This window comes from Lytechinus pictus, chromosome 4 (assembly GCF_037042905.1).
Source record: "Lytechinus pictus isolate F3 Inbred chromosome 4, Lp3.0, whole genome shotgun sequence".
Lineage (NCBI taxonomy): Eukaryota > Metazoa > Echinodermata > Echinoidea > Temnopleuroida > Toxopneustidae > Lytechinus > Lytechinus pictus.
Window position 1 is genome coordinate 8,450,331 of NC_087248.1, and position 23,473 is coordinate 8,473,803.

The 23,473-nt window shown below is 36.5% G+C and overlaps 1 protein-coding gene across 2 annotated transcripts in view; it reads left to right on the plus strand.

Moving 5' to 3' along the window:
- Positions 1–18,067, plus strand: part of LOC129259608 (2-oxoisovalerate dehydrogenase subunit beta, mitochondrial-like) — a 46,955-nt gene extending 28,888 nt beyond the window's left edge. The window contains exons 9-10 of one of the 2 annotated variants that reach the window (XM_064098308.1): positions 5,063–5,149; positions 15,569–18,067. In XM_064098308.1, coding sequence (XP_063954378.1) covers positions 5,063–5,149; positions 15,569–15,709 — 228 coding nt within the window. In that variant the 3' untranslated portion in view covers positions 15,710–18,067. Of the gene's footprint in view, positions 1–122; positions 2,636–5,062; positions 5,150–15,568 lie in introns of those variants that run through there. The other variant, XR_010293341.1, reaches the window with a different exon arrangement.
- The last annotated feature ends 5,406 nt before the right edge of the window (positions 18,068–23,473 follow it).

The window sequence follows — 23,473 nt, forward strand, 5'->3', positions numbered from 1 at the left end:
ATTAATCAAGTATTACTGAACATCCTGCCCGAGTTTAAGGTCACATAACCAAGGCCAAAGGTCATTTAGGGTCAATGAACTTAGGCCATGTTGGGGAGTCAATATCAAAATCTTAACCTAAGGTTAAGTTTTTGAAATGTCATCATAACTTAGAAAGTATATGGACCTAGTTCATGAAACTTGGCCATAAGGGTAATCAAATATTACTGAACATCCTGCCTGATTTTCAGGTCACATGACCAAGGTCAAAGGTCATTTAGGGTCAATGAACTTTGGCCAAGTTGGGGTATTTGTTGAATTACCATCATAACTCTGAAAATATATTGGTCTAGTTCATAAAACCTGGACACAAGAGTTATCAAGTATCACTTTGTGTGAGTTTCAGGTCACATGACTAAGGTCAAAGGTCATTTGAGGTAAGTGAACTTTGGCCATGGAGGTTTTTATTAAATTGCTGTCAAAACTTTCAAAGTTTATGGATATAGTTAATGAATTGTTGACATACAAAGGGGTAATCAAGTATCACTGACAAGTCTTAGGTCACATGATCAAGGTCAAATGTCATTTAGGGTCAATGAACGTAGTATTTTATCATTATAAGAATGGTGTTTTTTGTGAATACGTATACATGTAGTTTTGAAAGTCAGCACTGCTGCCATATTGAATCGCGTAATGCAGGTGAGACTGCCAGAGGCGCTCCACTTTCTAAATGAAGTGACCACCCTCAGTTAATAAAGATGAAATATTATTGTCTTTTCTTTTTGCCACAGTCTCCCGTGTGCTTGGAGTATCCATGGTATTGTCTCGCTTAAAAGGTGCTTTGGGTTTGTGTCTTTACCATTCCCATCTATCTGTCACCCATTCCTTTTGCAAACTTGTACGGAACCTCAACAAAAGTCCTTCCCACATGCAAGATTTCAAATTACCCTAATTGACTTTTTGAATATTAAACTAGCACAAGTTCAATGAGGATAAGGGTGTGTTTCCACAACGATAATCCTAATTATTCAGTGATAATCTACAAGGTATAACGTATCCAGGGAGTCATGTGAACATGACTCACAATGAGATCAGATTGAGGTCAGGTCAGGTGATATCCTTACGGCATCCCTCAATGTGATTTTGACATTGTTTACGTTTCTCGAAGTAGGTTCTCTATTGTCTTTGTGGTTGCTCTAGGTTTCCTCGCTTTTATTCGTATTATTGTGGGTTTTTTTTAGGGAATGGAAATTGATTGTTTGATTTTCGTTTGAGTTCTTTCATTATTCATTGACTAGTGGACCTGCATTTTGAACATGGCTTACATAAATAAAAGGAGTGAATCACTGCAATGCACGGAACATGCGCAAGCACCTATTACCAGAACATTGCTAGTCCATCTAGTGGAAGATATTTAGAGAAATCCATGTTTTCATGCACAGTTCATTTGATAGGCATATGATAGTTTGGTCCTGCTCAGTTTTTTCTCGCAGTGCTTCACTCCGCCAGCTTTGTATGCTGTGAATGCAAAGCTACATGAATACATCTATCTTGAAATAATCTATTCTGAAGAGTATTGTAATCTCGGTTTTAGCTCAAGCTGCCTTCCAGCGCTTAGTGCATTCAAGGAATTAATCCTGCCGGGTACCCATTCACCTCACCTTGGTTGAGTGCAGCACAATGTGGGTAAATTTCTCACTGAAGGGAAAGAAAACACGCTATGGCTGGGATTGGAACCCACGACCCTCTATTAATTGAAAGACGAGAGTCAGAACCACTAGACCGCAACACCCCATACTGTATGTTACAACAAGTCCCTGTCCTGTACTGGTCAATTTCATATTGTGCATTGCACTGACTATGATCATATTTAAGTGACTGCCACTTTAAATATCAGCCGATCCTGTGTTATTTGATTCCTGCTGTTCAGTTGATCAGAATCAATTTAGAATCAAAACAACTAAAGAAATTTGATTTCAGTTTTCAATGGATTATTCTTTTTATCCATAAATATGTACATATATATATATCGTTACGGATTGTGTGCTCTTTCTGTATGATTATAGATTATGTAAATTTTTGACCGATAAGCAATATTCATACCAACAATTCCTAGGAGTTTGTAGGGCCTCAAGTCTATAAACAAGTATTTCAAAACAATGTGGGTCTAATCTCTTGATAACAGTAATAGATAATTGTTTTATAAAGGTGAACACAACATGTACTTGGCATCATGCCCAAGAATGTGAAGGATCAAGATTTAGGACAGTCCCCTATTGAGACGAAGTGATACATATATACTTGAACTTAGTTTTGTGTAAAATATTACTTGCTTTATTCTGTGCCCTGTGGAGCATTCAGACACAAATCTTAAACAATTAGAAATGTTCAAGTAAAACTGTATGTTATAGTCCTTGTTGGCCTTCATCCACAGGGCCAATTATAAACATAAAGGTTAGCAATAAATTACAAATATGAAAGAACCACTCTGATTGGTTACTGGTCATTGTCTTGATCAAAGTGTGCATGCAACAATGATTTTGATTGGTCATTGGCATTAAGCAATTGATCTCAAACCTTTTTTGTAGCCCAGATCATTTAAAATATGACCTCGCCTCGCACAGTTGGGGGGGGGAGGTCTTTGTATTTGCCCCCCCCCCAAAAAAAAAAATGTAAAATGATATTTAAAAAATCTACAATTAGTCTAACTTCAGACACCCACAGAAACAAAGTTATCATGTAACTGCGAAGTGTTTGATGGATGAATGAGTGTTATACAACTCACAAAAAGATTCTTGTTATTTGATTGGTTGAGAGCCATTCAATATTTGATCCATTTTGTGCTTCATGCAAATTTTATTTTCCATTGCACGGCGACCATGCATTTTTTATTTTTCCATTGCACGGTTGAGCTTTCTTCTTCAGTGTGTACCACTAAGTATGTGTGTACGTACATTTTGAACGTGTGTGTTTGCGCGCATTGAAGTAAGCGCATCAACAAGGCTGACTGTGCGCACTCAGATTCATGAATCAAAATGCGTCACAAAAGAATTAAAGCAAAGGGCTGATGAGCTGTCGATACATGGAGGAATCCCCCGTAGGCCGACTAGCAGTTATCGGAGAAAAATAGTTGCTGGAAATAGGCCAACCTAATCTTAATTTTATATATTTTATAATGTTATTATATTTCTGATTTCATCTGATATTGATTTTATTTTGTAGTATAGATACAGATATGAGTTGAAATGGAAAGTTTTGTAGCTCACCAATAAAGTTGAGTTAATGAATCACATCTATTAATAACTTAAAAAATCTAATAAGATGACAGCTGTATAAAATTATAGAAGGAACATAATAAATATAATAAAGATATAGATGAATGGATGGATGAATGAATGAATGAATGAATGGATGGATTGATGGATGGATGAAAGAATGAAAAAATAAAAAATATTAGTAATATGTTTATTCATATTTAAAAGAAACTTAGAAATGAACAGTAAATGTATGATTTCTCTAATTGAGAAATAATACATCAGAAAAAAAAATCCTTGACACTGTGACACTCTTTACTTAAGTATCTGAGCAGCTATCCTTCCTATCATAACATATCAATTTTATAATCACATATGTCTGCATCCTTCCTAAATTAATTGAATTTTATTGATTTCTTCTCAAACAAATGATTGTCAGAAATGTTATTGATTGCCAGCTGAAGACCTCTATGCGACCTTATTACAATCCAACCTGTATACATATATGTAGACCCCTGTTGCACATGCCTCAAAAATGGATTGAGGCTGGCCCCTGACGTGGCTCGTCACATGTACTCCCCCCCCCTCCCTTTTAAAAAAAGCCGGACTGATGCCAGCTTGGACTGAGTCCCCTCTGTATGTAGTTTCAAGCAGGCATGAGTCCGGCATCAGTCACACAATTGGTGTATATATAGCACCAAAGTGGACATGGGCTGGCTTAAAGGACAAAAGTCATAGCTACGAACCATGCAAAAACAGTGCATGGTGTTTTCCCGAAATGTCAGGTGACTCATGTCACGAATAGGGGATGTGACGCTGGCATAAGTGTAGACACACAACTGCAGGCCTGGGACCATGTGTAACAGGGGTATAATGATCTTGAGGCGCTTCAGATGTCAGGCTTAAAGGCAGCTCCAAATCTGGCGCTTGGGCCAGCTTCAAAGCCAACACACATGTAACAGGGCCCTTTAGATATCCCCATGAACATGTAGGTCTATGCTCTAGTTACCGAAACAAAAGACCCCTGTAATTTTGGACCAGTGGAGAGGTTATACAGTATATCACACGTTTTTGCTGACACCCAGAAAAGTGTTAAAACACAATTACGTAGACGTTTTTAAAGGAAAAACAGCCATGTCTGTTTCATGGAAGGAAAAGAGCATTATGTTCTCAAAAGATTAAAATTAGACTAAATTTAATCATATGAAATAAAGATATTTTTATACATTGTGCACATTTTTATTTTGGTTGTTGTCACTCACTGATTGGCTTCCTGTGGGGACCGGTGTTCTCATTGCTAGAGTTCCTGTGAGTACTGAGCTGACAAGGCTTGCCCCTTCAATTGTAGGTGAACGGAGCAGCAAGCAGGAGGGCACCAAGCCCCACCAGGATATTAGCCATGAATTCTGATGAGTGATGTAAGAAATATTTATTCAAGCAAATGTAGTGTCATTTTCCGGATTTTGTGTTATTTGTAGATCTGTGTACATTTGAGGCTTGTTCAAATATGTATTAAGAGAAATGGGATGGTATCTTGGCAATCCAGAGATAAAGAGCACCATCCTATTTCAGATTCATTTTATTATTTTCTTCAAAGTAAATTTTATTCATTCATTTATTTAATTATTTATTTATTTATTTTTATTTACTTCTTTGTTTGTTTTACATATTTTTTTAATTATTCATTCATTTTTTGGGGGGTGAGGGTATTTTTGTTGGGGGGGGAGTTGGGGTTGGGGTGGGAAGGTTTTGGAACCTTTTTAATTGAACTGATTAATATTAACACTACAAATCATTGAATAGTTCATCCTTTATCTTTATCATTACAGTCAGTACAGAAGACTGGTAGATTACTGGTAGCCCATGAAGCACCCATCACAGGTGGATTTGCATCAGAGATTTCTTCCAGCGTACAGGTGAGAAATGATCACAATCTTCCATACATGCTACATAGTTTTAACAAACTGAACATTGATTTAAGAAACACATTTGCAAACAGATGTAAACCGTATAAAATATAATTCTGTAAGTGTAAGAAACTTTAGAGTGCAAACGTACCCCTTAAGATAGAGAGGTTTTGGGTATCTAGATGCAATTAGCAGCCAAAGGCTGAATTACATGAATTTGTACAGAGTTAAATTTCAGTACACATCCAAGCGATGATAGCCATATTAATACTTCCATAGGGAAATAGAAATATGGAAAGTGAATGGTACAGTTGTAGTACAAAATGGTACAAAAGTAAGAGGAATGTCAGAAAGAAGAAATAGAAAAAATTGATGTTGAGGAAAAAGAGCTCTGGCTTAACTCCAAGTGGTGAACCTATTGTTTGGGGGAATTGGGATGAACTATTGTTTCACCCCCCCCCCCCCCTCCACTTATAATGTCATAGATTTACGCCCATGAAAAGGAGACTGAAATTCTTTTAAAGTACTAAAGTTCTCTGAAAGTTTAAGCACCACAGTACCCTTCACAATTTTTTTAAGCCACTATTACACCAGAGATGCCAACCGTTACGGATTCGCCGTATTTGTTCCGATTTTATTCCTCCAATTACGGTGTTACGGCAACAATAAAAAGGTTACGGAAAAAACAACTACATGTACAATACATGTGTATTGCTTTGCTGTGCATGTGTATATATGCGTGTATTGTGTATTGTGCATGTATATGCGTGTATTGTGTATACATGTATCGTGCATGCAGCGTGTGTGTGGCCAACGGTAAACCAACGGGAGTTTCTCTACTGAGATTTCTATTGCAAGCGCCTCCGCGCGCTGCTGCTGAATACACAGCGAAGTGCGCAGTGCAAGCCGCGGTTCATGCATGCACAATGTCAATGGCGATGCTACTTCGCGGGATGTTCCTGAGAAACTCCCATTTGTTCCTGACAAATATGGTAAATATTCCTGACAACCATCCCTTTAGGTTGGCATCTCTGTTACACTATATAAAAAGCACAGAACAAAAGATTTGGTTCACTGAACCTACATGTATTCTGTGCTGTTATAGTGTAATAGTGAGTTAATGCATCACACCCATTTTGCATCTTAATTCTTAATTAGAAAAGGCTACCCATTTTTACAGAAGTTTCTGGTCATGCCTGTACATGTCACTCCACTTAAATACCCCCCCCCCCCCTACATTGGTCCAGAATAGCAGATTTATGTGAACAGGGTCTTATACAAATGCTAGCATTAGATAGAAAAGAGTTCAGTGCCGCTGTCATTGTTCAAAATAATCACTTTCATATTTAGAGACACATTTGTTTACGTTTATGCCAAAATGTAACCTTTTTTTCATACCATACTGTATGTATTTATGCTCCATTCACTGCAACTGACCTTGGAAATAAAATACTTTTAATTAAACACCTATCATTAGTAGAATATGTAACATACCAGATTGGTTTTGCAGGTTTGTCAATGATTGCTATTTGGGAATTGCTGGTAGCTACCAGATCATTGTTTGGTAATGAACCACTCTTGAACAAATATTATTTGAAGGTCACTTTAACAAGATAACCCTTCAATAATAAAGCACTTCAGTTGTTATGTTTTTATCTCCCATTTTGTAATATTTGAAGCCACCGCAGAGGATTGATAACATTGTTTGAAAAGAGTAGCAAGTTCAAGGGTTGCTTTATGCAGTGTTTGTTGTGGGAGGTTTTTGCCTCTCCCTCTCCTCCACCTCCACCCGCCTCCCTCCAACATACCCCCTTCATCCCTAGTAATTCCTTATTTATCTATTCTCCCCCCCCCCCCTTTTGTCGGTGTCCCTCTGTCTTTCTCTCTCTCTCTCTCCTCTCTCCCACTGTGTGCAATTGCAATAATCAATGTATGTACAGTATTATGGTTGGGATGATATGAGAGTGCAACCAGTGGCGTACCTAGGATTTTCCACAGGGGGGGCAAAACCGTCCACCAAAAAATTTGACAAGCAAAAAAAAAAAAAAAAAAAAAGGTCTTCGATCACAATATAGGATTTCGTACCAGAAAAAAATTTGACAAGCAAAAAAAAAAAAAAAAAAAAAAAAAAAAAAAAAGGTCTTCGATCACAAATATAGGATTTCGTACCAGAAAAAAATTGACAAGCAAAAAAAAAAAAAAAAAAAAAAAAAAAAAAAAAAAAAAAAAAAAAGGTCTTCAAGCGCATCAGGTCTTAAAGCTCGTCAGGGGGGGGCAAAAAAAAATTTTCAAGCCCGTCAGGGGGGGCAAAGATACGTTTTTGCATGGGTTGTGACTCGTCAGGGGGGGGGCAGAGTGCCCCCCCTGCCCCCCCCGCCGTAGGTACGCTAGTGAGTGCAACATTCTAAAGTTAAATGCCCCCAAATTGTGTTGTTAAGATTTGAGATAAAGGTGGCAATAAGTATAGTATACACTTTACATCTAAATCAGCAACAACAAAAAATTGTTGCTATTTGAAAGAAAAAAAAAATAATTTGTGTTCACTGTACACTGTATTTATCTTTGTCTACTTCTGAAATCCATCCAAAGTTTGACAGTACTAATATGTACCTACACTCAAGCTACATTTTCAGTGTCTCTATGTATTGGAAGAAGTTATGTTTCCTTCTGTGAGCCAGAAGGATTGGACTACAACAGAGTTCAGAGGACTATGGATTTGGCCTCGTCGCGTCCGCCGCCGCAGAGATTTCCTAGTGAGCGCTCTATCAGCTGCATTTTCTTCTCCGATCATCTTCAAATGTGGCATGAAGGTCCATTATGGTAAAGCAAAGCTGCCTATTTATTTTAGTGTGGGCGGAGACATTGTTGCCATGGTAACGAGTATTTGTGGAAATAGAGATGTCCTTTTGAGCGCTCTACCAGCTGCATTTCTTCTCCGATCATCTTCAAATGTGGCATGAAGGTCCATTATGGTAAAGCAAAGCCGCCTATCGATTTTGGTGTATGCGGAGACATCGTTACCACGGTAACAAGAGTTTTTGTGGAAATAGCAGAGATGTCCTTGTTAGCGCTCTACCAGCTGCATTTCTTCTCCGATCATCTTCAAATGTGGCATGAAGGTCCATTATGGTAAAGCAAAGCTGCCTATTTATTTTAGTGTGGGCGGAGACATTGTTGCCATGGTAACGAGTATTTGTGGAAATAGAGATGTCCTTGTGAGCGCTCTACCAGCTGCATTTCTTCTCCGATCATCTTCAAATGTGGCATGAAGGTCCATTATGGTAAAGCAAAGCCGCGTATTGATATTGGTGTGGGCGGAGACTTCGTTGCCATGGTAACAAGAGTTTTTGAGGAAATAGCAGAGATGTCCTTGTGAGCGCTCTACCAGCTGAATTAATTCTCCGATCATCTTCAAATGTGGCATGAAGGTCCATTAAGCAAAGCCGCCTATTGATTTTGGTGTGGGCGGGGAGATCGTTGCCATGGTAACAAGATTTTTTGTGGAAATAGCAGAGATTTCCTTGTGAGTGCTCTACTGGCTGCATTTCTTCTCCAATTATCTTCAAATTTGTCTTGCAGGTCCATAATGGTAAAGCAAAGCCGCCTAATGATTTTGGAGTGGGTGGAGACATGGTTGCCATGGTAACCAGATTTTTTTGGAAAATTTGGTAAAACCTGTAACTTCTGCTTTTTTTCAGTTTGTCATAACCGTTGGCACACAGAAGCAATATTAGAAGGTGAAGCGAAGATGCCTTTTATTTTTGGTGGGGGTCTTAGGGTTAGGTTTACAAAATATATCCAGATTACTCTACAATTGTATTCCCCAACAGGTGATACTGGACAATACTTTAGGTTCTGCAGAGTCACGCCGCTACGTCATATTATTGTCATCAAATTTGGTACCCACAGGCAAAATGTGGGCAGGGTCATTGTTGCCATAATTGTATTTATTTGTCAAATTTCTGTGTGAGCTCTATATATCGCAATGACGGATGACGCGGTGGGTTCGGGAGATACATGTGCTTGGCCGCGCGACCCGCCGAGCATCTCTAGTTAAGTGTATATTTCCTTTTCATACATCCTATAGTAAAGTGCTCTTTAATAAGAAGGAAACTGTTTTTCCCCTTTTTCCGCATCAACACTCATGTTCATACTTGGATGTTGTGCAATGTTTCCCCCGCAAACACTTGGATGAAATAAACTTCTGAGAGACACAAGGATGTTAACAAGGCATTGATTGCTAGTCTATAAGTACAGACCCAAATTTGACTCTGAGAAAAATGTCTAAGATGGAGACCAGACCCCACAACCTCTGTCTGGGTTGAATAAGATCAGCTACAGTACGTGTTTACATCTAGTCTCCAAGTGCAGACTCTGTATTTAATATGCACTATGCAAAAAACCAAGGTTTTGTGCCCTCAGACTAATTAATGGCTACCATTCAATGCTCATCTAGCTCTGACAATCATCTTTAGTAGAGTGGTCAGTTCCCTTGTCACGTATTTCAGTACTTGAATGTTTCCTTGTAGCGAAACAAGCAGTAGAATGACAAAGTGTATTGCACTCTTCAGAAGTTTGCAAACATAGAAGGGCTTCTGACATTTTAGAAATCATTTTCTTAATAAATTTTTTCTCCCAATTCACACTGACAAAAAGTTTATTGTAAAAGTAGCAGAGAAAATAATAAAAAATATTGCCGAAGGTTTAAGAAAAATCCATCAAAGAATTCAAAAGTTATTGTAAATTATTTGATTTGTGATGTCATATGCAAGCAGTATTCCTACATAGCAAATGGTAAAAATCAGTGAAATGTCATTTTCTGAAAAAAATGAAAACGATTTTTACTGTACCTTTTGTATATCAATAGACAAATCATTTTACACCCAATCATAAAAAGAAAACAAAATTAAATCACCAGGAACCATTGAAAAATGAAATTCATGCATTTTATATTACATAACATACGGGGCAGCTGCTCGTTTAATATGACGTCACAAATCCTGAACTTAAGATTCTAATAACTTTCCTGATAATTAATGGATTTTCCTCAAACCTTCACCAATATTTTTTATTATTTTTTTGCTGTTTTTACAACAAACTTTTCTTCAGGGTGAACTTCCCCTTTATATCAGGAGAGGGATTCATCAGTATTTGTGTCAAACAAGTTGTCACATTTGTCAGATCTGACAACTTTCCTAGATTTTGTTTGGCTGAGAGGCACTGATACTATGATAACTGTTGGATAAAACAGGAATTGTCAGATAAAATGTATGACAAGTCCTTTCATGAAATACTCCACAGGTATCAGGTAGTTTGAAGCATGAACAAGTTCTTGTAAATTCATGGTTATTTTGTTGATCAAGTTGGGCCAAAAGCATCGATAGTCCAAGCTGGAGCAAGATTTTCCCCAAGAATTTAACACAAAAATTTGTTCACAAGTTATTAGGGCAATTTTAAAAAAAAAGCAGAGACCATGCCAGTTGCCACCACTTAGTTGCAGTGTTTCTGTCTGAACAGAAGACATCCGAATACTGGTCCTACAGTTGCTCAAGATGCAATTATAATTTTAAAAATCATAATCATAATGATATTGGCCTGTATTCTGCATGAAGTCCGGTTTGACTTAGTCCTGAAGACATCAAAATTCTTGTTTCTTAATGTTCACTACGCACTTTCATTGTGCTATATTATAATGGGGAAGGAATAAAAAATCATTCAAGTAGGAGTGATCTGAGTGACAGGTGAGCTGAAAAATCGAACCTGTACTGTTGAGAAATTTCTTTCGCAATTAGCTTTCCATAGTTCAACGACTTCAACCACAACTTTAGACCAGAGTTTGAATGAAACCTGCATTCAGAATACGGGACATAGGAATTTATATCATGTCCATGCCACATATAAGTTTGACACTCCTGGCCAATTCTCCACATTTATAACCTCGGCTTTAGCATTATTCGTGAAATAAGGCCAAGTGCCCATTTACATAAATACCGGAGTCAAATGTTGCAAATAATGAGCAATGCCTTGCAAAAAAACATGAGTGCCACAGCTGGATTTGAACTCATAACATTATATCTTAAAGTCCAATAACATATCCACTAGACCCCGACACCTGTGCATCACAAGCAACCCTGTATCTGAATGGAATTAGAGCCAAATGTGAGTTCTTCCTTGATCTTTTTTTTTCCATCTTTACATGCAATTTTATGAAGAATGAGGACTGCATAAACTACATGTAGGTCAAATCAATAAAATTACTGGGTTTTTTCAGAGCAGGGCTGGTTCTAGGAAAGTCTGCTATGTTCTGTGGTGGACTGCTGAATAAGTTCTCACAATCAAATTTATGATTTATAATTATATATTTTTTTTCTATGGAAAGAAATAATTTATTATGATTTTGCATTTTTGTTTGAAGATTTATTTGCAGTCTGCACTCATTGTACTTCATATTTGGGTCTCATCTTTACTTGCCTCAGACCTTAATTTCTTTTCATGTTTTCCTTCTCATTTTCTCTATATTTGTCTTACTAGGAAATCCATACAAAGTTCACCTCCATTTACACTGTACTTATAATCCAAAACAAATCACTTGGTTAACTGCGTCATTACCCGTTTAATCTGGAATTGAACACAATGTTATCATATTTTGGGGGTCACATACCCAACATTGCATCTGTTTGTCAAAGAAACATACTAAATATATTTGTTTACCTTATCTTGCATACTGCTAATGTTACATAGGAGGGCTAAGCAGGTTGACATTGGGTGAAGGTTATATATACTTTTGTTTGTTCTTTGTGTACAGATGCGGCTGTTCTACAGTATAATAGCGTATCAGTGTCACGAGCACACCTTTTTATCAAATTTAATGAGCTTCCATGCTCACTATCATCAAATTTGGTGTTCATGTGGCGGCTTTGTTTCATAACTTGATGAATTTGATGTTTGTATTGTATAATGTTTGATAATGCATATATGCCGACTTTAGCATAATGTGGTAATGTTGTACATGTACTTCCATGACATTTGCTCCGGCGACAATTGCTCCACTGTAAATTCCACACACTAATGGAATGATCCAACTTCAACCCTGGAGATAATACTACTAGTATACCCTATCCTAAACCTAACATAAAAACCTATTGCAACCCTAACCCTGTATCTAGGTGGTTTCAAACCGCCTCGATCACAAGAATCCCCGTTAAATAACGAGAACATTTTTAGGCTAAAAAATACCCATTAATTATTCCTGCATTCAGACCGCCCCGAAACATACACTTCGGGATAAATTCCTGAAGTTAGGAGCATGTGCAGTATGGTCTAATAAGCAGGCAAGGCGCGAGATTCAAAACCACTAGCCCAGCAGCCACCCACGGCGCCGCACCCAACGACACGCTGGGCTAAAAGTTCCCGTAATTTGCTTTCACATCGCCAAAATACCTGCGACCTTGGAAAAATCCCCGCGAAAGTTCTCGTAATTTCGCCAAGTACCTACTATTTAGCGGGTATTTTCTTTCGGGGAAATTACGCGTAGTTTGCTTTCACATTACCAAAATACCTGGTATTTTCTGATGGGGGTAAATTTCCCGATCAGAGAATACCTGGAACTGACGAACTTCGAGGCAGTCTGAAACCACCTTCTGAGATGAAATAAAGCCCAGAGCAATTGTCGCCAGAGCAAATGTCGTGTCACCATGTTATACACTGTACTTGTGGTAACCATGGAATCATTACAAGGAATCCTTGGATGCAGGGTAGGAAATAATTTTTATTTTTAGGGGCTATTTTTTCTCCACTTTTTACAACAATTATTTAGTAAAAGCAAATATCATTATTTTGCCAAAGTTAGAATAGGCCTATTGATTTTCTAAATAATCTTGAATATTGTTTGTGACATATCTTTAAGTGAATCTAGAAAGAATGGTCCCCCCAAAACATGCATTTGGGGGAATTTAAGGAGAGTTCTGGATGTTGTCATTGTTGTGCATTGTTTCCATGATAGTTGTACCATTGCATGACTTTTAAACAATATTGTAGCTTGATTACCTTGGTATTTGACAGAGCCTTTTAATAATAATTAAAAAAAATATGCATGGTTGCCATTTGGAGAGTCTTTTTCTGAAGCCTGGCCCTTTCAGCTCGCTTCGATAGTATTAAAGATACTTTTTTTAGAGAAAATGGCTCAAAAATGCTAAAAGGTAGGTCCGCTGATCATTTCCTGCTCCAGTTTGTACTATACATGTAGGTATAATATTGGCATGTAGTTCATCAATTTTATTTTCAAGGGAAATCAGGAGTAATACTTTCCTGCATTCAAAGTGTTCAAGAATACCACTGACCTGGGCACCATTCCATGGCAGGTGTCACCTCTGAATACTGTTTAATAATGGGGAATGGGGGGGGGGGGGCTCTGCCAGGAGCAGGCCTATAGATCCCATGCTATGATGATTTGCTTAAGTTCTGTTTTGTTACGCACGTTGATGGTGGGGAAGTACAGATACATTTTCCAATATAAAATGTGTCACTTTAACAAAACTACATATAATGGAGAAAGTCAAATTCTATTGAACAAGTACATTTTTAAGTGTACACATTGAACAGCTCAATATTAGAACAAACACAATTTTTTAAAAGAAAGAGTGAAAATTTATTACGTCCCCTGCTGGTGATCTGAAATGATGATTAGGCTACATCCACAAGGTTTCTTATAGCATAATCAGCAATGGAAAGAATTATATTAATTGCCTGACTACAATGTTTGAAGCTTTGCCTGTATAGAATAGACATTATTCTATTGCGTCCAGTAAGGCTATCAATATCCAGGGCCAGGGGAAAACTGCTATTAATCACTATTTGCACTTTTGTTAACCAGTGAAAGCTTTGTTATATACCCACTTACAAATTAGTAGGGATGAACTGCTTCAAGTTGCAGCAAGTTACAACCATAGCCTAGAAATACACTTTCTGCTTTCATTACTCTTTCCTTCTTTCAGGCTAGAACAATATTCCCTGCACATATACAATGTACCTATGGCTTTATTTTGCCCTTCTCCTACACCCTCAAACTCTTCTCTTTTCCAAAGAAACACAATTTAGGGTTCTTATCCCTAATATACGCCTTTATTGTCATGACCCTAACTCACCAAACCATGTTCCTTTATTTTCTTGTAGGTCTTTCTACTGTAAAAAAAAGCTTAAATCCAAATGATGATTGGCTGGGACTTGCCATTCTTTTTTACATTCAAACCCCTTGTCTTCCCAGACTTTACATTTCCTTCAAGTTCTTGTCATTACCAGGTGACTGTGTTATCAAATTCTGACAACTTTCCTTGAGTTTGATTGGCTGAGAAGCAGAGGTATCTGATGTCTACTATGGTATATGTATCTGTTGGATGAAATAGACTTTGTCAGATGAAACATCCAACAAGTCCTTTTGTGAAACTAACCATTTTCTTTATCTCATTTTCCTAACACTAGAAGCTGCTGGTACTCACCCTCAATCACATTGTTCCTCCAAGATTTATTATCAGGCAAAATGATAAGTTTTTACTTTTAGAGGCTACTTTTTACAACTAAATCTGCATCATTGGATAATCTTCAACCTTGCAATGGATGGAGGTTCTCCATGGCTCCATTTTGAGTTTCCAGGGCTCATCTGTGCATTAAGGAGCACCCATGTAATATTTCCCCTGTTATCCATGTTCAAGTAGAGTTCAGTCCTTTCAAGTTTTGTTACCACCTGAACTCATGATTTTCTTGTATCTTGTTTTTCCAGGAGGAGAGTTTCCTACACCTCGAAGCTCCTATCCAGAGGGTCTGCGGCTGGGACTCGCCCCACTACCATTCTCCCTCCCCCCGTACTTGTACATGTAGAGCTCATTCCCTTCAAGTATTGTTGCCACCTGGACTCACGGTTTTCTTCTATCTTGTTTTTCCAGGAGGAGTGTTTCCTACACCTGGAAGCTCCTATCCAGAGGGTTTGGGACTGAGACTCACCCCACTACCATTCTCCCTCCCCCCGTACTTGTACATGTAGAGTTTAATTCCCTTCAAGTTTTGTTGCCACCTGGACTCATGATTTTCTTGTATCTTGTTTTTCCAGGAGGAGTGTTTCCTACACCTCGAAGCTCCTATCCAGAGGGTCTGCGGCTGGGACTCGCCCCACTACCATTCTCCCTCCCCCCGTACTTGTACATGTAGAGTTCATTCCCTCCAAGTTTTGTTGCCACCTGGACTCACGATTTTCTTGTATCTTGTTTTTCCAGGAGGAGTGTTTCCTACATCTCGAAGCTCCTATCCAGAGGGTCTGGGACCGAGGCTCACCCCACTACCATTCTCCCTCCCCCCATACTTGTACATGTAGAGCTCATTCCCTTCAAGTATTGTTGCCACCTGGACTCAAGATTTTCTTGTATCTTGTTTTTCCAGGAGGAGTGTTTCCTAAACCTCGAAGCTCCTATCCAGAGGGTCTGCGGCTGGGACTCGCCGTTCCCGCACGTCTTTGAACCATTCTACCTCCCAGATAAATGGAGATGCCTCGATTCTATCAAGAAGATGCTAAACTACTGAAAACCGAATATTGCAATATTTATGGTGAGTATTACTTCCTCCTAAAAGTATAAAGAATATATGCTCTGGATGCTTAAGTATCCAGCAAGGTAAGAAGCTTGGTAAAACACATTATTTATGCTCATTTAGTCTCATCTCATTCAGAATTCAATTTGAAATTTCTCCTAACACCCTCTCTTGATGATTGTTTTATTTTTTGCTCATTTGGCCTGAAGGGCCAGATGAGCTTATGCCGTGGCATGGTGTTCGTCGTCTGTCGTCCGTCCACAATTTCAAAATGCTTCTTCTTCGTCATTTCAAGTCCGATTTCAATTCTGTTTGCTTTATATGAAAGCACTAGTGGGGGGGATTCAAAACTTCTACACAGAATTTTGAAATTCATTAAATATGCTAATTTTGCACATTTCTCAAAATTCACAAAAAATGCAATTCCTTCTTTATTTGTTGACCGATTTTTTTATTCTTTGCTTCCACCTGGTAGAGCTTCATGAGGTTCACAAACTTTTACACAGAATTTTGAAAGTTTGAGTAGAAATTATATTTGCGAAATTCATAAATCTCACAAAATGCCTCTTCTTTATTTGTTGACCGAATTTCAAAATGCTTCTTCTTCGTCATTTCAAGTCCGATTTCAATTCTGTTTGCTAATATATGATAGCATTAGGTGGGGGATTCAAAACTTCTACACAATTTTTAAACTCATGAAATATGCTATTAGATTTATGTGCATTTTCAAAATTCACAAAAAATGCTTCTCCTTTATTTGTTGACCGATTTTGATTTTTTTTTTTGCTTCCCCTGGTAGAACTTCATGAGGTTCACCAACTTCGACACAGAATTTTGAATTTTTTATGAGAAATTTTTTAATGCTCATTGATGCGAAATTAATTTATGCATACCGGTATTTTTAAAAATTCACATAAAATTCTTCTTTTGTTGACCGATTTTAATTTTGTTTCTTCCATCTGGAGGAACTTCATGACGTTCACCAAACATTACACAGAATTTTGAAATTTTGGGTAGAAAAATATCTATGCTAATTTATGCAAAATTTATTCATAAATCACAGAAAATGCCTCTTCTTTATTTGTTGAACGATTTTGATTTTTTTTTTCTTCCATCTGGTAGAGCTGCATGAGGTTCACCAAACTTCTACACAGAATTTTGAAATTTTGAATAGAAAATTATTTACGCTAATTTATGCAAAATTTATTCATAATCACAAAAAAATGCTGCTTCTTTATTTTTTGACCAATTTTTTTTTTTTCATCCATCTGGTAGAGCTACATGAGGGTCTAAACTTCCACACAGAATTTTGAAATTTTGACTAGAAAATTATCTATGCTAATTTATGCAAAATTTATTCATAAATCACAAAAAATGCTTTTTCTTTTTCATTTGTTGATCAATTTCAATTCTGTTTGCTTTATATGATAGCTCTAGATAGGGATACAAAATTTCTACACAGAATTTTGAAACTCATTAAATATGCTAATTTATGCACATTTTTCAAAACTCACAAGAAATGCTTATTTATTTGTTGACGGATTTTGAAAATTTAGAAATTTTGACTTTAAAATTATTCATGCTAATTTATAGGAAATTTATTTATAAATAAAAAAAAATGCTTCTCTGTCATTTCTTCATTAATTTCAATTTTGTTTCCTCAATATATATATGTCACCGATATAATTCACTACAGTGTCAACTGGGCTGAAATTAAGAATTGTGGTAAATTTTGTCGCAAGATGCCAGATGAGCTCCACATCATTGATATGCTAGTTCACTAAAACAAGGGACTTTTGAGCACTTATTAATACCAATTCATTGATTTGATATAAAAAAAACTACGAAGATTGTATTCTGGAATTTTCAGCCCATCTAATGCATGGGAAGAGGTTTTATTATATCAAAGAGGAAGTAAACTATGCAGATATTTTATTTTATTTTTAAATGTAAAATAAAAAACTCAAGCAAATTTTTATTCTACAGTGTATCTGTCACAACTGTTCTAGGGTGTACACATCAACATTTGATTTGATTTGATTTGATTTATTGATTTCCGTTTCACAACATAAGCATGATAAGTATAACAAAACAAGGTCGAAAATAATGCAAGACGTAATAAAATATATATAACATAATCTTAGATTTAAGGAACACAATTCAATAAATAAAATTACCTTGTATGACAATTGTATTTTAAAGTAAAACGGAGGGTCTTGCCGAAAAAAGCAAAGCTTGTACAAAAGGCAAGCCCCTAAATAAACTTAGTTTCATTACAAAAAAAACAAAAAACACTGGGTCGTAATGATATAAAGAATTTTAAGAATAAATACAATTTTGGTGCATTTTACGAAAAAAAAAGTAACTGATGTGAGAAATATTTTGTTTTATAGCATTAGGGAGAGAGGGGGAATGTGAGGGGGAGAAGAGGGGAGGGACAGAGAAGTGCAGGGTACATAACATAGAAAGAAAGCGGGCAGCAGGAGCAGGTACTTTGGCTAGTTGCAATTTTAAGAAGAAAACAGTAATAACAAATAATATTCAGTTATTCAGCATGATCTGCTTGCAACGAGTATTGCAAAATTAACATTTTTTTCAGTTTGCGTTTAAAAATATTTATATTAGGGGATTCTTTAAAATCTTGAGGCAGAGAGTTCCAGTAGGCAGGCCCGGAAAAGACAAATGAATTCTTTGCAAATAGAGTTCTTGTTAATGGGAGATGATAATATTGTCGTTGCCTTGTTGGGTAACAGTGTACGGATGCATTTTTATGGAACATATTTGAGAAAATAGTGGGGAGCTCGTCCTTGCTTAATTTGAACATAAATTGACTTAGTTCGAAGAGGTATATGTCACTTACTTTGAGGATGTTATTTTCAAAAAATAAGATATCAGTATGTGATCTAAAGTGTGTTTGAAAAATTATTCTTAGAGCTTTTTTCTGGAGAAGTGATATTCTATTTTAGTTGTGTGTGTATTGCACATCCCCAGGCAATTATTCCGTAATTAATATATGGTAGAATAAGTGTGTAGTATAATATTAACAAAGTTCGAGAAGGGAGAAAATGTTTGAGTTTATTAATAATTCCAATATTTCTAGAAATTGTTTTACATGTACTATCGATATGAGGCTTCCAGGATAATTTGTTGTCGATAAGGACACCCAAGAATCTGGTAGTGGAAACATTATTAAGAACGAAATTATCAAAGAAAATACTGTCTGGTAGAGTATTGATTTTATTACTAAAAAGCATGTAGTTTGTTTTCTGGTGATTAAGCGAAAGTTTGTTGGCCTTGATCCAATCTGTAACATTTGTTAGTTCAGAATTTATGATTCTAACGAGTTGGTTAATATCATCATGGGAAAAGAAAATATTGGAGTCGTCAGCAAAAAGTATAAATGAAAGTAAATCTGATGTATTTTTTATATCATTGATATAAGTAATAAAAAGAAGTGGGCCTAGTAGGCTACCCTGGGGGACACCGCAAGTAATTGGAAGAGTAGATGAAATGCTATTATTTACTGATACAAATTGGGTCCTATCAGTGAGGTAGCTCCTGAACCACTCCAAGGCCTTCCCTCTAACTCCATAATGACGTAGTTTATGAAGAAGAATTTCGTGGTTTATAGTGTCGAAGGCCTTGGAGAAGTCCAGGAAAATACCGACAGTATAACATGATCTTATTTATTCATTGGAATAGCGATGTGCATCTTTGATAATAATAATAATATTACGCATTTATATAGCGCTTAATACATTGGAACAACATCTCTATGCGCTTTACAAATATATTGTTATCTTTGAGGGGACTTACTAAAACTTGAAATGAGGCTTTAGAATTTCACATTATTCTGAATAATGAATCCTTGCAAGGTGATTTCATAACCTTGTTTAATCTACATGTACATTTGATTATATGAAGAATTAAATCAATATTAAAAATCAATTAATTTTTTGCATGTGTGATAATATGCAGAAATGTTCAACAGGTTATGTGCATAGTGCATAGGCTCACAGAAGAATGCAAATCTAGTATTATCCCACCTTTTATAAAGGGGATTATCACACAATCCAGCTGGTTGTCAAATGGACTGAAACTAATTTGAGTATGCAGCCTCATTTTTAAATCAATATTTTGAAGGGAAGTTGGTTTTAAAGATAGCAGAAGAGAATATTTTGGTGAAGATATGACGGAAAATCCCTCAAAGAATATCGAGAGTTTTGAAATTATAAAATTTGAATTTGTGACTTCATTTGTGAGCAGCTGTCCCATATGTCATGCAATATAAATTCCATAACCTTCCTCCCTTTCAATTTTGTTCCTTTAATATAGCTTGGGTATGAAATCATATATCAGTTGGTATATTGAATGTAAAAGTAAAATCACTTTCACTTTTCTAATGAAATGGCATGTTGTGGAATGGAGAGCTGCTTGCTTGTGACGTCACAGTATCACTGAGTAAAAAGCCAAAGCCATAACTGTGATTTTATCAGAATAAACTTTAAGTTAGTGTGTACTTCCCCTTTAACCCAATTTTAGCTGGACTATTTCAGACCAGGATTTCACGGGGGGAGGGGGTCAATTTGACCCTCCTTTTTAGATCTTGGCTGCTGATCGGCATGAAAATATGCACAGGCGTAGAGCTGGATGTGAACTAAAAGACTAAAGTTATTTTTTTTTATATTTTAAAAGTAATTAATGATGCAAATAAATGTACAGCACGAAATTATGTTTTTTCCTTTAACCCTAAAGCTGATTCAGCCCCCCCCCCCCCTTATGATCTCGGCCGTCGATCACATGATCGTGACATAAATTGGTACGCTCGTTACCCATGGCATAATACAAAACCATATATGATCAAATTCTGCAAAAAACTCATTGTTAATTTATGCATAAATTGAAAATTTTGCTCTAATTAATTAAGTAATGCCCCTAAAATGCATTTTTTTTTTCACAGACTCTTTACAGGAATCTGATCAAATGTACTTCAAAAAAATTTCAACAACAAATTTATTTTCTTATGTATTTCTTTGTTTTTCAACTTTTTAAATTGTTTTTTTAATAGAAATTGTTGGGGACTTTATTTTTACCATAAATAACATGAAATTAATTGATTTTAATCAGTAAGAGGAAAAATAATGATACATTTATAAATTTTTGCTAAAAACACTAAATTTGCATTGGATTGGTACTAGAATTCACGTTTTTGAGCAATTTTGGGTTTGCATGCACTCACAAAATGTTGGGTTATTTCAGAACCGCATACTCGTTGATCGCAATTTGGTCTCTAAAGTTACGCGAGACTTAAAAGTAAAAATTCAGTGAGCGACGTGGTCAATAAAATTGGCGCAGCGGATTTATCGTGAAAAATGTTGGGGACTGAATCAACCCCCCCCCCCCGTCTTATTGGGTTAAGACACTTTAAGTAGCTAATAGAATGCTAATTTTTTGGTGAAAATAGTAATTTTGACATTTCCAACAAATTTCAATTTATTCACACATTTACTTGGAGTACATGTACAATAAAGTGATAAACTTTTTTAATATTTAAACTCTATACAAGGATCAGTTAATATAATGCGTACCAATTCATTGAGTGATTTGTTTGTGATTAGAACAAAATTCTGACAACTGTTAAAAAACTTTTACATTAGCTTTGCTGGAAATGGCAGGGGCGTCATAGCTAGCGTGCAGGCACAGACCTTTGATTCTCGCAATTCACATACTGCAAAATGGAGAGTCTGAAATAGTGAGACTAGATTCACTATGTACTGTTTTTGACACAGACAGAGTCTTTGGTGTCTGGTCTTCACTCTATGCCTGTTACTTTTTGTCAAATATGAGTCTGTGCTTACAGACTACATCCTTACCTAGATGTACATGTAAATGGATAGGTCACTTTTGAATGCAATGAGTTTCTTATCTAGATCTTCTACTGATCTTGGGGGGGGGGGGGGGTTTCATCAGAGAAAAAAAATGAGTGGGGGCTATTTTACCCACTTCAAATCACACTAAACTACACTTTGTGTTAAAAACCAGTAACAAATTTACAGGTGCTCAATTGCAACTTCCATATATGAGGGCTATATGTATTTGAACATTCCACTGGCCAGTTACCACTTGCACCCATGTGATATTTTGTCTGATTTTCTTTTTCCCTAGCCACATTTAAGAGTTAGGGAATGAAAAATTTGAAATCTTCATCCATTGTCATATCTCTGCATTTAGCAAATAGAAAATATGATTTTTTATCGATAATTTGAATTCAATCAAATACATGTACATGTATACTTTGCCGTAGGGATATCATTTTTTTATCTTTCAGAGTTTTTGTCTCACCTGCATAGCAGAGTGAGACTATAGGCGCCGCTTTTCCGGTGACGGTGGTGGCGTCAACACCAAATCTTAACCGAAGGTTAAGTTTTTGAAATTACAACATAACTTAGAAAGTATATGGACCTAGTTCATGGAACTTGGCCATAAGGTTAATCAAGTATTACTGAACAACCTGCCTGAGTTTCATGTCACATGACCAAGGTCAAAGGTCATTTAGGGTCAATGAACTTAGACCATGTTTGGGGAATCAACATCAAATCTTAACCTAAGGTTAAGTTTTTGAAATGTCATCATAACTTAGAAAATAAATGGACATAGTTCATGAAACTTGGACATAAAATTAATCAAGTATCACTGAACTTCATGCATGAGTTTCACGTCACATGACCAAGGTCAAAGGTCATTTAGGGTCAATGAACTTTGTATATTCGTCTAGTTCATAAAACTTGGACATAAGAGTAATCAAGTATCACTGAATATTCTGTGCGCATTTCAGGTCACATGACCAAGGTCAAAGGTCAATGAACTTTGGCCATAATGGGGGTATCTGTTGAATTACCATCATAACTTTGAAAGTTTATGGATCTGACTCATGAAACTTGGACATAAGAGTAATCAAGTATCACTGAACATCCTGTGCGAGTTTTAGGTCACATGTTCAAGGTCAAAGGTCATGTAAGGTCAACGAACTTTGGCCATGTTGGGGGTATTTGTTGAATTACCATCATAACTTTGAAAGTTTATGGATCTGATTCATGAAACTTGGACCCTAATAATAGTAACCAAGTATTACTGAACATCCTGTGCAAGTTTCAGGTCACATGATTATGGTCAAAGGTCATTTAGGGTCAATGAACTTTGGCCAAATTGGGGGTATTTGTTGAATTACCATCATAACTTTGAAAGTATATTGGTCTAGTTCATAAAACTTGGACATAAGAGTAATCAAGTATCAATGAATATTCTGTGCGCATTTCAGGTCACATGACCAAGGTCAAAGGTCAATGAACTTTGGCCATAATGGAGGTATCTGTTGAATTACCATCATAACTTTGAAAGTTTATGGATCTGACTCATGAAACTTGGACATAAGAGTAATCAAGTATCACTGAACATCCTGTGCGAGTTTTAGGTCACATGTTCAAGGTCAAAGGTCATGTAAGGTCAATGAACTTTGGTCATGTTGGGGGTATTTGTTGAATTACCATCATATCTCTGTAAGTGTATTGGTCTAGTTCATAAAACGTGTACATTAGAGTAACCAAGTATCACTGAACATCTTGTGCAAGTTATAGTAGTTTTCAAAGTCAGCACTGCTGCTATATTGAATCGCGTGATGCAGGTGAGACCGCCAGAGGCATTCCACTTCTTCTTTTTTTTTGGTGCATTGATTTTGTTTCCAAATAGTGCATTAGGTTC